This window comes from Perca fluviatilis, chromosome 6, assembly GCF_010015445.1.
Source record: "Perca fluviatilis chromosome 6, GENO_Pfluv_1.0, whole genome shotgun sequence".
NCBI lineage: Eukaryota > Metazoa > Chordata > Actinopteri > Perciformes > Percidae > Perca > Perca fluviatilis.
The window spans coordinates 13,024,445-13,038,731 of NC_053117.1; the positions used below are offsets into that span (position 1 = coordinate 13,024,445).

Consider the following 14,287-nt stretch of genomic DNA (forward strand, 5'->3'; position numbering starts at 1 on the left):
TTTAACTCTGCTTGACCTGGCCTTATATCTAGCCTTCATTCTATCTGCTCAGGACATTTTTATTTTATTTTTATTGACAAAATGCAGTATTCAAAGAATCAGGTAAACAGAAATAGCACATATACATCAAGTGTACACACTCATAAAGATATAAATAAAAAACATAAAATACAATACAAACGATAAAATAACAGAATCATTACATAGAAAAAATAAAAAGAGGTACATGTAAAGATAAATTTACAACTAGCCAGAGGTTTCAGGGAAAAAAAGCTCTACAGTTTCAGCAATTGTTTTTTTGGGTTCAAAAAGGTAAGAGTCCAAATCTGTCCAAAATCTTTTGGTTATTTCACAATAAAAAAAAGTGAGATATTGTTTCAATATTCTGTTTACAAAATGTCCAGGAAGAGTCAATGTCGGTCTGCTTAGGATTTAATTCTTAGAATAAGAGCAAAATTACATCATCCTCATCCAGAGCCTGAGGCATTTGCATTTTCCAATTCTTTATTCAGATCTTTCCTGGAATCTGTGACTTGTCTATGGATCTATTGAAATTAAGGGAATTAATGATTTGGTTTAGTGAATATATAGCTCAGCGCTGATTGAAATGGTAACACTTTATAATAATGGTACATGAATTATCGTGGATGAAGTCATGCATGAAAAAGCATGCATTCATTCATGTAGTACATCATGAACTATCAGTAATGTACAAGGATTAATAGTATCTGATGCATGACTTAATGCAGAACCAATACGTTAATTAATGCATCAATTAAGGTATATGAATCATCATGATTTCTGATGTATTAATGATGCTCATATCTTCTTCAAAAAAACTGACCAGTCACAGCAGTATACATATATTCTAAAATTTTTTAATCATGATTAACTAAACATTACGTCTTCATTACTTCATCGTATTTGTGGCCCTTCAAATAAAGTGCTGACCTGGTCCGTCTTTAACATTTATACAATGTGATATATTTAATGGTGGCATAAAATTAAATGTATTAAGAATTAAAGGAGTGGGTTGGCAAAATTATACTAAGGTCATCGCATTGACACAAAATACAGGATACTGCAGATGCATTTTTATATTTGCTATATTCACAACAACATAAGTCATTTAAACAGTAATGTGTAAGAACAATGCTCAGCCAAGCAGTATATTTATTATTTTGGATTTTTCCCATGGAACATTTAGCAACAGTGTGTTGGGGTCAACGATCAGGAGCAGTGTGAAGTTTTCCTTGGGCTCACTGCACCTTCCTCACTGGAAGTCTTGTCTGCTCCACCCACCTCTCTGCCAGCTGTCTTTTACGCTGGAAAGTGACAGTAAAATACTGGTGAGGTATGCTAACCACAGGTTACTCTTAAAATGGACATGTGTTGTGATACTTAAACAAATAATCCATCAACTGGGAAATAAAAGCCTCTTATTTACGAGAGCGGTCTGAGAGACCTCCATCTTAGAGCGGGGTCTCTGAGCAGGCGCTAGCTGGCTGTCGCGTCACTTTATGGAGCTCCTCAATTCCGAAAACTTTGAAACAAATTGTCAATTCGGCAGCGATTTTCGCAAGACTGCCTATATTCGAAATCTAAATAGTTCATTTCTCGCCTAAAACGTATTCAGAAGTGAATTTAGTGATGAATAAAATGGCGAAAATTGTTAAAATTGTCCTGTTGTTGGTCTGTCTATGTACCGCAAAGCCAATGGTTGAGGCACATGTGCATCACTTAAAAGTGTCCCCTGGAAACACTTCCGTTGTGGTGTGGGCTATTTGCATGTGTTGTCTTATTAGTGTGTGCTGTGATTTATTTGCACGTGTTGTCTTATTTGCCCGTGTTGTCTTATTAGTGCGTGTTGTCTTATTAGTGTGTGTTGTCTTATTAGTGCGTGTTGTCTTATTTGCACGTGTTGTCTTATTTGCACGTGTTGTCTTATTTGCATGTGTTGTCGTATTTGCACGTGTTGTCTTATTAGCGCGTGTTGTCTTATTAGTGCGTGTTGTCTTATTTGCACGTGTTGTCTTATTAGTGCGTGTTGTCTTATTAGTGCGTGTTGTCTTATTTGCACGTGTTGTCTTATTAGTGCGTGTTGTCTTATTTGCACGTGTTGTCTTATTAGTGCGTGTTGTCTTATTTGCGTGTTGTCTTATTTGCACGTGTTGTCTTATTAGTGCGTGTTGTCTTATTTGCACGTGTTGTCTTATTTGCACGTGTTGTCTTATTTGCGCGTGTTGTCTTATTAGTGCGTGTTGTCTTATTTGCACGTGTTGTCTTATTAGTGCGTGTTGTCTTATTTGCACGTGTTGTCTTATTTGCACGTGTTGTCTTATTTGCGCGTGTTGTCTTATTAGTGCGTGTTGTCTTATTTGTACGTGTTGTCTTATTTGCACGTGTTGTCTTATTAGTGCGTGTTGTCTTATTTGCACGTGTTGTCTTATTAGTGCGTGTTGTCTTATTAGTGCGTGTTGTCTTATTTGCACGTGTTGTCTTATTTGCACGTGTTGTCTTATTAGTGCGTGTTGTCTTATTTGCGCGTGTTGTCTTATTAGTGCGTGTTGTCTTATTAGTGCGTGTTGTCTTATTTGCACGTGTTGTCTTATTAGTGCGTGTTGTCTTATTTGCACGTGTTGTCTTATTTGCACGTGTTGTCTTATTAGTGCGTGCTGTGGTTTATTTGCACGTGTTGTCTTATTTGCACGTGTTGTCTTATTGTTGCGTGCTGTGGCCTCTCAGGGCCACCGTAGAAAAGGCAGGAATTGCACTGCAGCCAGTACATTACTGTAAATTCAAATAATACAGTAAGAAACTGTATGTCTATTTACAATATAATACCTTAAAATTTAAAAACAGTATGCAAACTGTAAATAAACAGTAGTTTACTGGCTAAGCTGCTGCCAGTATAATACTGTAGATTTACGGTGAAAAGTTTTACAGTGATCAGTTATGGACCATGAGAATAAGCAGCAAAATGTCCTTACAGAATCAAAAATAAAAGTAATTCTTATGCTTGCCTTGTTTTCAGAGTGCATGTATGCTATATATATTTGCTTTACTACTACTGATATAAATAGTATTTTATTTTGTACTTTTTAACTGCTCCATATATTATTAGGATATTTAGGAATATCACAGTTCACATCCTATTCATTTATCATTTGGATTATAGGTTTTGTATGTAGCATCTCAATTGTCAAAGTAACTAGTAACTATAGCTGTCAATTAAATGCAGTGAAGTATAAAGTACAATATTTATCTCTGAAAGGTAGTGGAGTAACAGTATGAAGTAGCATAAAATGGAAGTCCTCAAGTAAAATACTATTACCTCAAAAGTACAGTAAATGAGTTACTTTCCACCACTGGTCTTTGGTGTGACGTAGTCTCTAATTTGGACTAATCCATAACTTGAAGGCATAATTATGTTGCCTTTACAATATTTCTGTCAAAGCTTAAACATATACTTCTCGTTTCCCTGGAGACGTGTAAAGTTGACTTCTGCTGCCCTGTAAGGTAATGTGCTTAATCTCATCAGCAAAATTGTGGTAATATGTTACCTTTTGGGAGGACGTTTTTCTCAAAGTATCCCGGCATGTTCATGTTGCCAGCTGGCCGGTACTGCCCAACCACAAAGACCTTGTGGCCATCAGTGGCCATGCCCACGCCCAGTTCTTTGCTGTCTTTCCACACCACCTGAGTAAAATGACCTGCACGAGGAAACACAGCAGTGGGGTACTATCTTCCAATGTGTTATTCACTGCATAATATAACATCTGAACCTGAACATAAATACAATTACAGAGCAATATAACAAAGTATTAACTTAACTTCTCTCATAGTTATGGCTTATTCTTTAGATAATAAAGACCAGTCAAAGGTTTAGACATACTTTCCCATTTACTTGAGTGTCCAAAACTTTTGACTGGTACTGTACATATTTTAGGGATGCAGATATACACGTATATGTAACAATATATTTTTGATTCACACATTTCAAATGTATTTCTATTTACAGACTTCTTAGAACTCATCATGATGTGGGTTGAGTTTTACCAGTATTGCCGCTGAATCCAGGGCAGCTCCAGTTGTAATCCTTGATCTCACTGTACCACGAATCTACAGCTTCTTTCCCTAAAATATGGAGGAGACAAAAACGAATGAACATAATATGAACATTTAAATCGGTTTAAGTTTGAGGTTCATAGCCTAAACAGAGTTGCTCTAAAGGCAGATAGTTTGATTTGGACTGCAGTTGGTGAAGGATAGTTTAGCCCAGGGGTGTCAAACAAATGGCCCGTGGGCCAGAACCGGCCAGCCAAAGGGTCCAATCAGGCCCACTGGATGACTTTGCAAAGTGTGAAAATTGCAGAGAAGTAATTAATTCCAATTCCAAATTCACCACTTTAATCACAGAGAATAGAATATCTCGAAATATTACCCCTGACTCTCGGGTCTGTAACATTATTATTTTTTCATACAATGGCCTTAGAACGCTGTCGTAGCAGAAGCAACTTGCTTTTGTCAACATCACGCTGACAAGAAAAAGTTTCAGATCTTTCTGGAGTGGTTTACTGGTCTGGCCCACTTCAGATAAGATTAGGGGGATGTGGCCCATGAACTAAAATTAGTTTCACACCCCTCGGTTAGCTGCTATTGCAAAGTAGCGATTTTCCTAAAAAAATAAAGTTTTATAAATAGCTACATTATTTCTTTAAATTACAGGTGGGTGGTAATTGGTAAAACATAGTGTAACACTAGATTAAGTACAGAAGAGTGATACATTCATAGAACTGAGTCAGGAATGTCTTAGTCTATATCAACAACGTTCAACTTCCAGGATTGCTCTCATTCTGCTGGAAATTCCGCCAGATGTCACTTTTTTCGGATGTCCATTTTCAGATGCTCCGCTACCTTCCACTTTCTTTGTATTGTAATTTTAAACTCCAGTCGATTTATGAGGACTATGGTTCAGGCATGAAAACGGGTCAGGGGTGAAAAAGGTGAGAAGGATATTACCCCTCTAGCGGGGTCCGGGGGCATGCACCCCCGGAAGAAATTTTAAATATTCCATATTTTAAAGCATCAATCTGATGCATTTTGAGATGCAATTTTTTGCCAACCAACAGTGTAATATTTCAACATAGTTAATTTGACTGGAAAAACAGTTAAAGTCCTTCTGACATTACACAATAATGAAAGTCATAATTTTTAAAAACTAAAACATTTTGGATAAATTTTTACTTCTTCTAACCATATGTTAAATAAACTGTGGATTTACATATTGCAATAATATCATAATCCTACAATGAATCATTGTGAAAACTAAACTTTACTACTTTGGCCAGGTCATCATCAAAAAAGCGAATTAGTACATTCATGATTTTGTCCATGTTGATATTAGCTGCTTTATTTACATTTATTAAAAACTTCGCATTGTTTATATTTTCATATAGGTAGACATCTAAACTCTGGGACAATGCCGTTATGTTTAAATACCTGCCATGCTGATTCCAAACAGACAGCTTTGTCAAGGCAGTTTGGGCTTCAGATAGCTTTTACACACTGGCCATCGTTAATGACAAATCATGTTCCACTAACGTGCACACACGTATTGTTTGTATCACGGTCGGTCAGTGAAGGCACAGTCGGTGTCGAATGCACGGACCGAAGCTTTGTGACTAGCAAGCACTTTCTTACCGCTGCTGCCATACAGTATCTTCCTTGAACATGCGCTGCAGAATCAAGCACATGGCTGCCTCAATTTGAGGCACCAAGTGCTAAACGGCTTCCCGTCTCCACCCTTTTCCTCTTGTCCTCTATTCATGCCCATTTGTTTTAAATACTTTCTCAACTAAAGCTGCCTGTATCTACATACTCCAAGTTTGATAAACTTTGCCTTCATTTTCTCTACCACGGAGACCACACCAGCTCTGCACCCTCACATTTCTGCAAAGACCCGCCCTACTTTGCACCTGCTTGGCTTGAACTCATTTCATTGGTAGGTGGAAGTTCGATGATTGGTTAAATCCAGCACATGAAAACATATCCCATGTGGACTTTTTAATTTATTTATTTTTCTAAAATAGTCATACGCCAGAAATCAGGCACCAGGCCCGAGTACTTAACCCCCACCCCCCTCCCCCCCTAAACATTTTCTCATTGAATCTACACGATTCAGTAGGTCACCTATTTTGGTTTCAAAACAGCGAATTTCGCCGAAAGGTGAGTGATTTTCATGTATGATGTTTAACTGCTCCTCAGATCTCTGCAGGATAAATCCAGACAGCTAGGTAGACTATCTGCCCAATCTGAGTTTTCTGTTGCACCACTGAAACAACTTTTGAACGTACACATGTTCCACCAAAACAAGTTCCTTCCCGAGGCTATTTTGCAGCGGCAACGTGGCTCCGCTTGGCGCTTACCACCGCCCAAGATGATCGTGATTGGTTTAAAGAAAACGCTTACAAACCAGAGCACGTTTATCTCCCATCCCGGATTGCTATGTGGACTAGCCAGACCATCCTCCGCAGCACTGTGGAGGAAGGTCTGGCAATGCAGGCTAGGAATGTCTTAAAGTAGCTAACATAAGCCACCATGATCTACTGGTCATACCAGAGCAAGCAGTAGAACCCCTCGGTGTGTTTAATTGCTTAGTAATTCAACTTTTGATTCAATAGTTACAGTCTTACATTAGCAGGTGAAGGAATAAATCAACCAGCTTGAAATTAAGGAATGGAAGTGGTTTGTACATTTTGATTAAAGCAAATGATAAATCACCTGTCAGTTTAAGGGTTGCTGAGCTCCACATATTGTAGATGTTCTCTCCGTCCTGAGTGTCACTGTGTTGCAGGGTGTTGATTGCCAGCAGGTGATCGGCCCATTTCTGAGCTGAAGCAGACAGCTCGCTGCTAAGGGTCATCTCGGGCGTGTTGTGCTTCAGCCTGTAGGCATTGTGGGTTTCCAGGAACTCCTGCTGAAAGCTTGCATCTGTAGAGAAATCAATCGATATCAATTGATACGTTTTTACTGCTTAGAGGAAACATGTCTTGTGCAATCACTGTTTTTTTTTAAACATTGTGGCTGTCCTGCCCTGTGATAATATACGATGGAAAATAATTCCTCAGCAAACAATGCACTAACCTGCCATTGTGCCTGTGGTTATGAAGGCTGAAATGAAATAAGAACAGAGTTTAAAATTACAAAATAACCCTCACCCTAAAAACACAAAAATACAGAGTGAAAAAATAACCATAAAATCAAATAAATGATTCCAAATTAAGTTACAAGTATGTATTGTTAGCGTGGCGGTGATGAAAGGAGAAATTTCATTCAGTCATGACTGCAGTAATCTCCAGCACTTACCTGGTTCAGGGTCTGGAGGGATGTCCTGTACATATACAGTTCCCTTTGCTGTCTTGAAGTCAGTATTTATGAGCGAGACCTCTCCCTCCTCGTCGATGTGTAGGAGGAGACGGACCCCCAGCCCTTGCCTGTAATTATTTCACTGTGCTGCTTATCCTTTTTGAAAATTGCTCAGCATTGTTGTTTTCAGGATATTCCACATTCTTCACTTGCAAATTCTTCAAGTTACCTTTAGTAAAGGAATAATAATAGAGAAACAAGAGAAGGAGATAGGCGTTTTGCCAAGGTAAACAGAGAGCAGATAAGTACTGCTAGGTGCTGTCAAACAGGTTGCGGCCACGTCCCCTCCTGTAAAGAATGGATTCCTTCCTCATGCCCTCCAACAGCAGCCGCCGAGTTGAGACCTGAAATAAACATAGTCAAACAGAAGACTTCAAACACACATGGATTTTATCAAGTCACCATAAAACAATACTTCTAGGCCCCATGCTTATGTTTACCACAAATCCAGCAAATGTCTTTCTAACCACAGTGACATGAGTTGCTCACAATGCTTCACTGCAGACTCCCACTCTGAATATCACATCTTCAGAAGTGACACTGTTGGTGTGGTTTTGTGTTGCTAGTGAATTTTGACAGTTTGCCCTTCAGTAGAAGGGTTAAGGCGTTAAGGTGTTTTTGGCTGTCACTCATCCAAACGTACACAACTTTATTTTTCAGAATGAAAGCATTCTTTAGGAAAATGCACCCACTGAGCTTGTGAAAAACTTTGTGAAAAGGTATTTTCCATTGCATGGCACTAAACAAATTATTTGGAACTGCTGCCACAGGCCTGAACTACAGTTATGGTAATTCATGAATTGTGCATTACTTCATTCCTTTATATCTTATGAATCATCAGGAATTGACATGAGTTCATAGCCTCTCATTCATGACCTCATGCACATGCATGAACAAAACATCAACTAAAGCATTAGGTAAGGTGGGGTACATCATGCATTTGTGTTCAAATCAGAATTTGCGCAGTGATGACCACATTTTTTTTTGCAGAAAAATAAATAATCATGATCATGCTTAATATTTCATAATGATGTGCCCACGTACCTCATGCTTTATAGTTGTGTTTTGTATTCATGTATGAGGTCATGAATGAATCATCCTGATTCATGGAATATTAAGGAATGCAGTAACACATAAATCATTAATTACATAATGCATAATAATACATAGGCCTACATCAATTAATGCATGCATGAATTCATGATAATTCATGTACCCTTACCGTAAAGTGTTACCAGTGTTATTCTAACCAACAACACACACACACACACACACACACACACACACACACACACACACACACACACACACACACACACACAAATGTAATCTCTTTTGATAGAGCAGCTCTCTTCATTCCATATACAGTATTTGTTAGAGGAGTGAATTTGCTCAAGAATCAATTTGTTGGCTAAAAGCCTACTGTGAAATTGCGATCAGGTGTCAGCAAAATTGGACAGTGTGATGAGTAGCGTCTTTAAGGTGGGAATGGTCATATGGTTCCTCTTGTCGGTCCATGTGTTTCTTCATGAGCGAAAAGCTCCGCTCTACGGGAGCATTTGTGCCTGGTAGGCACAATTTTTTTTTAACAATTTGTTTTTTGGGGCTTTTCCCTTTATTATATAGTGGCAGTGGACAGGAAAGGGGGAGAGAGATGGGGGATGACAAGCAGCAAAGGGCAGCAGGTCGGATTCGAACCCGCACTGCTGCAAAGGACTCAGCCTACATGGGGCGAACGCTGTTACTGGGTGAGCTAAAAGGCCGCCCCAGAGACCTACATTTTTGAACGGAATCTCCTTGCTTTTGAAATGCGCGAACATTTCCACCTAGAGGACCTAGAGGACTGATTAAAACGAGATAGATAAGAAGAGGCATTGCGACAATGTTTACAAATATACATTGTAAGGCTGGCCGCACAGATTATGCAAACGCAGACTGCTACGATTGACTGACTGACACACACACACACACAATAAATGTAAAATCATACGCTGGATGCTTTATTTGTCTTTCTATACGGGTTTAGTTAATGATTGGGCTATGATAAGACCACGTCGGCTATGTAATTGCTGACAACCGGGACAATTTCATAGTGGTTGGTGTAAACCAGGACATTTTAGCGTCCCAAAAGGCTTTTGTTGGGACTCGGGACACGCAACTCAGAATCAGGACTGTCTCGCTCAAACAGGGATGTCTGGTCACCCTAGTCTAAGATTTGGCGCGTTGCTGGTCTCTTTTCATTATATCTTTCATAATTCAAACAATTGGAAGTTTTCAGTCTTTGATTTTCTTTTACTGCTGGTAGCACATTTGCTGCTCATGATCTGACCTCTGACCATAATCCTGAAGCAACAGTGCTGTTATAAATGCTACCTTGGTTACATTTTTCAAAACTAATCTAGTTGTAGTCTTGCAATGTGTGACCCTGCAAGATCCCCAGTCTTTACATATTATGTCTTTAACGTTAGATGTGAGATGGTTGTCTTTAGATGTGAGATGGTCTTAGACTTTTGGCTTTTCAAAGTCTTCTAGTGTTTGGTAGGCATTACCGAACCGAATAACCGACTGTTATAAGTTTGTGACCCACTTACGTCCGTGGCGTCAAATGACGTCAGGGTAAAACTTCTAAAATGAGGACGTTTTTACTTGGGTTATAATGGAATGTGGATAAATCAGAAAGCTTTAGTATTATGTTTGCAAGTGCCTTAGCTGCAAGGCTAACATTAGCTAAGTAAAATCTAAATCTAATGATTTAAGATAGCTACAGGCACTTTACATTAGAACACAACATGAGCGTTTCAGTTCTTAGTTGCATATTGTGGCGCAGATTGTTTTCCCCTCCGTTTATGTCTCTATTCTTATTTTTTATCTCCATAATCCTATGTAAAACGTAAAGTGGATTGTAGAACTGTTTTTCTGAGGTGAACGAGGCGTTCACATGATTTTTTTATGTGTGACAATCTGCTATCCAAAATCACTTAAGCACTTCTAATGTTGCACTGTAATAGATTTCCATTAAGGAGTATAGATATAGAGATATAGATAGATATAGAGTATAGATATGTATATTGAATCAATTTATATCTAACATTGATAGAGCATGTATGAATTCTAGTCAAAGCTTCATTCCAGGTATCGTCAGACACCTCAAGCTCCAGCTCGTTAGACCAGGCTTCTCTGAGATGGTGAGTGGACGCGGAGGTGGAGAACAAGGACACAAAGCGAGATATTAGGTGCCTGGAGTCAGCAGCATGAGATCATAGAATGGGCAACTTGTTGGCATGGTGTCAAAGTTTGGAAATACGCCTTTAACATAGTGCCTGATCTGAAGATATCGAAAGTGATAAGAATTTGGTAAATTGAATGTTGTTGTCAGCTGACCAAATGAAGAATTTTTTTGTCTATATATACAGTACAGGCCAAAGTTTGGACACACCTTCTCATTCAATGCGTTTCCTTTATTTTCATGACTATTTACATTGTATATTCTCACTGAAGGCATCAAACTATGAATGAACACATGTGGAATTATGTACTTAACAAAAAAGTGTGAAATAACTGAAAACTCTACAAACACCCTATCCACCTGGGATGGTAAGAATTAATGGTTATTTGCATATAGGAGTGTGTACAGAAATATTTGGCAGCTTGCAAATGCTTCTTATCTGATTCAAGATCCTAAGGGAGTTTCTCAGAATAAAGTTGTTACCAATAAGTTTACAAGGAGACTCTGTCTTAGAAAAAAGTAAGGTGCAAAGGGAAGAGCCTTGTACCGCTGCGGCTTCAATGTTTACCCACAGGGGAGAAAGACAATCGAGTCCAATTTCTTAAAAAATGCTGAGGTGAGAAAGACTGGCAGATTCTGAAATAAGTACAACAACCTAGGAAGAGCCACCATCTTGATTGCATTGATGGACAGTGGCAGAGTTTTCCATTTCTCTATGTTGCTTTTTAGCTTCAAGCTCATATCTATATATATATATATGTCGTTGGTCTCAAGGAACTCCCCCAAGCATGCAGACACGTAGTCCATAAATACTTGTTCGGTCAGCAACCATGGATTAAAGCGCCAGCAATAAGTTTGTTTTGGCAGGGTAAGCTTCAGTTTTAAAGATACTGGACTGTGATCTGATATCAATATATTATGATATTTAGTCTGTACGATGTTGGAAATTAATTTTGCATCCACTAAAAAATAGTCAATCCTTAAGTATGATTTATGGACATGGGAAAAGTAGGAATAGTCCTTATCTGTTGGATGTTGCAGCCTCCATATATCAATCATGTTTCTGGATTTAAGTAGATTATTCAATGTTTGGACAGATGCTATGGTGATTGGAGCATGAGAGGAAAGTCTGTCAAGATATGGATCAAGGTAGCAATTAAAATCACCACCCATAATTAAATTAGTAGTGCTGAGGTCTGGAACTAGGTCAAATACTTTGCGAAAATAATTTGGGTTGTCTGTATTTGGACCGTATATATTCAGAAAGATGACAGGGAACGAATTAATGCTTCAAGTAATCATAATATACCTGCCATTTGGATCCGTGGTTGCTGAAGTAAGTTGGAATGGAATACTCTTAATGGTGACTGATACACTTGAGAAACCCACTTAGCTCTCAGTCGCCTCTGCTCTGTAGCTTTTATATGGGTTTCTTGAAGAAACACTATGTCTGCTTTAAGTGAACTTAAATGAACAAAGACCTTACCCCATTGAACTATATGCCCAAGACCGTGCACATTCCATGAGACCAGTGAAATGGTACTCATGTCTGTCTGATTTTCACCGTTAGGCCTCAACATGTAGGCTACACAAATGGAAAAAGAAAATCAATCTAAGCCACCCAAAAACAAATATCAACAAGCAAAAGCAGTTATTCTGGCAGTTCTGGATAACATAAAACAACACAAATAAACCCCACCTCCCTCCCCACAGAAATTTCCCCAAATGAAGTATCTTTTCCCCCCTCATATACTGACTGAGGGCCACCGGTCGCATGGCTTGTAAACACATCTCTAACCAACCTAACATTTTCAACTTAACAAGCCGGGTGCCCCTCTACCGTTCCAAACTGCCAAAGGTAGACATACAGGCTGTTGTGTGACGACTGGAGAGAGGCGAACTTCTCATCTAGTAGGTCGAACCGGGTGTTGATGGTCTTCAGTATCGTATCAGTGTTTCCTTTAGGATTTTTTTTAGCAGTGGGGGAAGGTCTGTCTGAACTTCGAACAAATTGCATCTTCTTGCTGTGTGCATTTAATTTTTCTTGGTTTTTGGAAAAATAACTCCAAGGCTCGGTTATAGGGGAATTCAGAAAGAGGTGGCCCATTGATGCTGAGCAGCATGCATGCTGCTAGATGGTCCCCCTGCAGCCTGTTCCTTAAGTCTGTTTTCACCTTTAAAAGAATTTTAAAAAATTAGTGATGTGAGGGATATTGATAGCCAAACAATCTTTAATTTCACATAACACTGAAATGTCTTACCTTATTCATGTTGGAGAAATCTCTCTCACAGTTGACACTTGAGATTGGCACTGTAAGGGCAATGGCTGCCAGCTTACTGAGGGAGGGGTAGATTTGATACCACTCATCGTGCTGGGATGACAGTTTGCTCATTATGGTAAGCTGGTCCATATCCTGAAACATTACAACACAGACAGTAGGCGATTAAGCTGGGTTCCTCAGTCATGTTTCTAAAGAACTTGCATTGTGTCTAATTTACCTTGAATGCACCAGTCAGCATATGCTGCTTAAGGAATTTGGTGGACAGGGTTTTGATGTTTTCCAAGTTGATGGAATCATCATGCTTGACTGCTTGGGGCCCCAACACGTGAAAGGCTCCCATGATATTGAGGTTTTGGAACCTTCTGTCAAGGCTGTCCTGGAGGCCATCAAGATAGGGTTCCATTACCTAAACATGGCACAAAGGAAATTATTAAGTTTTATTGATTGACTCCCTGTGGAAATAACATTTCGATCAAACTAAGACTAGACTCTGTCATTTTATTTTATTTGTCTTAGATTGATACTTAGCAGCCAATCAAAACAAATGTACCTGTGTCCTGTACCGGGACCAAAGAACCTCTCTTGTGGGCTTCACCTGGCCTCTACCTCTCCTCTCCCTTTCCTCCTCATCGATGATGTTAAATGCACCCAATCCTGCAGGGTTGTCAAGGTCACTATGCAGTCGGGCCAAGAATGAGCGAGGGGGCTGTGCATCACCTGCATCTTTGATGTTCTTCAGGCATGCCATAGTCACTGGAACCTGATAAAGGCAGTTGCACAATCCTCAGCGGGTTTTTTTATGTAATGTGCACTGATTGAACAGCCTAAAATTTAGTGGTTCTGCTTTACAATGATGAGATGCATGTTAAAAGTACCTGCTCTTTGATAGCCAGAAAGTTGACCGTCTCTTTCTGGAAAATCCTAGAAAATCGGGTTAAGTGTGGTAGTACATCTGCCTGTAGGTATACTGAAACCACAAACCACAAACATACCACAAAGCGGTATGTGCAGCAAAAACCATAGAGGCCCTTGGCTACTGGGCACTTATGGACCTCAGTCTCCTCAGCCAAGGCAGTCATAAAAGCACTGAGATTCTTTTGCAATGTAAGAATTGCCAGGTGCTGTGATAGCCAGCGTGTATCCTTTACTTGCTGAAAAATATTTTAGTAGTGGTGTAAAACATTAATAATAGCACGTATTGCATCTGGAGTACACAATAATGACCAGAATTGTTGTTAAAAGTGGAAAGTATTTTCTCTCACCTTTACTTTTAAGTCCTCAAGGCCTAAAGCCTGTTATGCAGCTTTCAGAACAGCTGTTCTGTTGGCACTGTTCCGAAAGTACTGATGGA

General features: G+C 39.2%; 2 protein-coding genes across 2 annotated transcripts; both read right to left on the reverse strand.

The window, feature by feature from the left end:
• Positions 1-970: 970 nt before the first annotated feature.
• LOC120561258 (Golgi-associated plant pathogenesis-related protein 1-like) lies at positions 971-7,473 on the reverse strand. The gene is made up of 6 exons (XM_039804296.1): positions 7,369-7,473; positions 7,147-7,173; positions 6,784-6,993; positions 4,060-4,137; positions 3,564-3,713; positions 971-1,325 (listed from the first exon to the last, which is right to left on the reverse strand). The coding sequence occupies exons 2-6, from the start codon at positions 7,151-7,153 to the stop codon at positions 1,321-1,323; spliced, it is 450 nt and encodes a 149-aa protein (XP_039660230.1). The 5' UTR covers positions 7,154-7,173; positions 7,369-7,473; the 3' UTR covers positions 971-1,320.
• A 4,910-nt stretch (positions 7,474-12,383) lies between these two features.
• On the reverse strand, positions 12,384-14,003 carry LOC120561259. Its single transcript, XM_039804297.1, has 5 exons — positions 13,812-14,003; positions 13,487-13,696; positions 13,154-13,342; positions 12,916-13,068; positions 12,384-12,828 (listed from the first exon to the last, which is right to left on the reverse strand). The coding sequence occupies exons 2-5, from the start codon at positions 13,682-13,684 to the stop codon at positions 12,628-12,630; spliced, it is 741 nt and encodes a 246-aa protein (XP_039660231.1). The 5' UTR covers positions 13,685-13,696; positions 13,812-14,003; the 3' UTR covers positions 12,384-12,627.
• Positions 14,004-14,287: the final 284 nt, after the last annotated feature.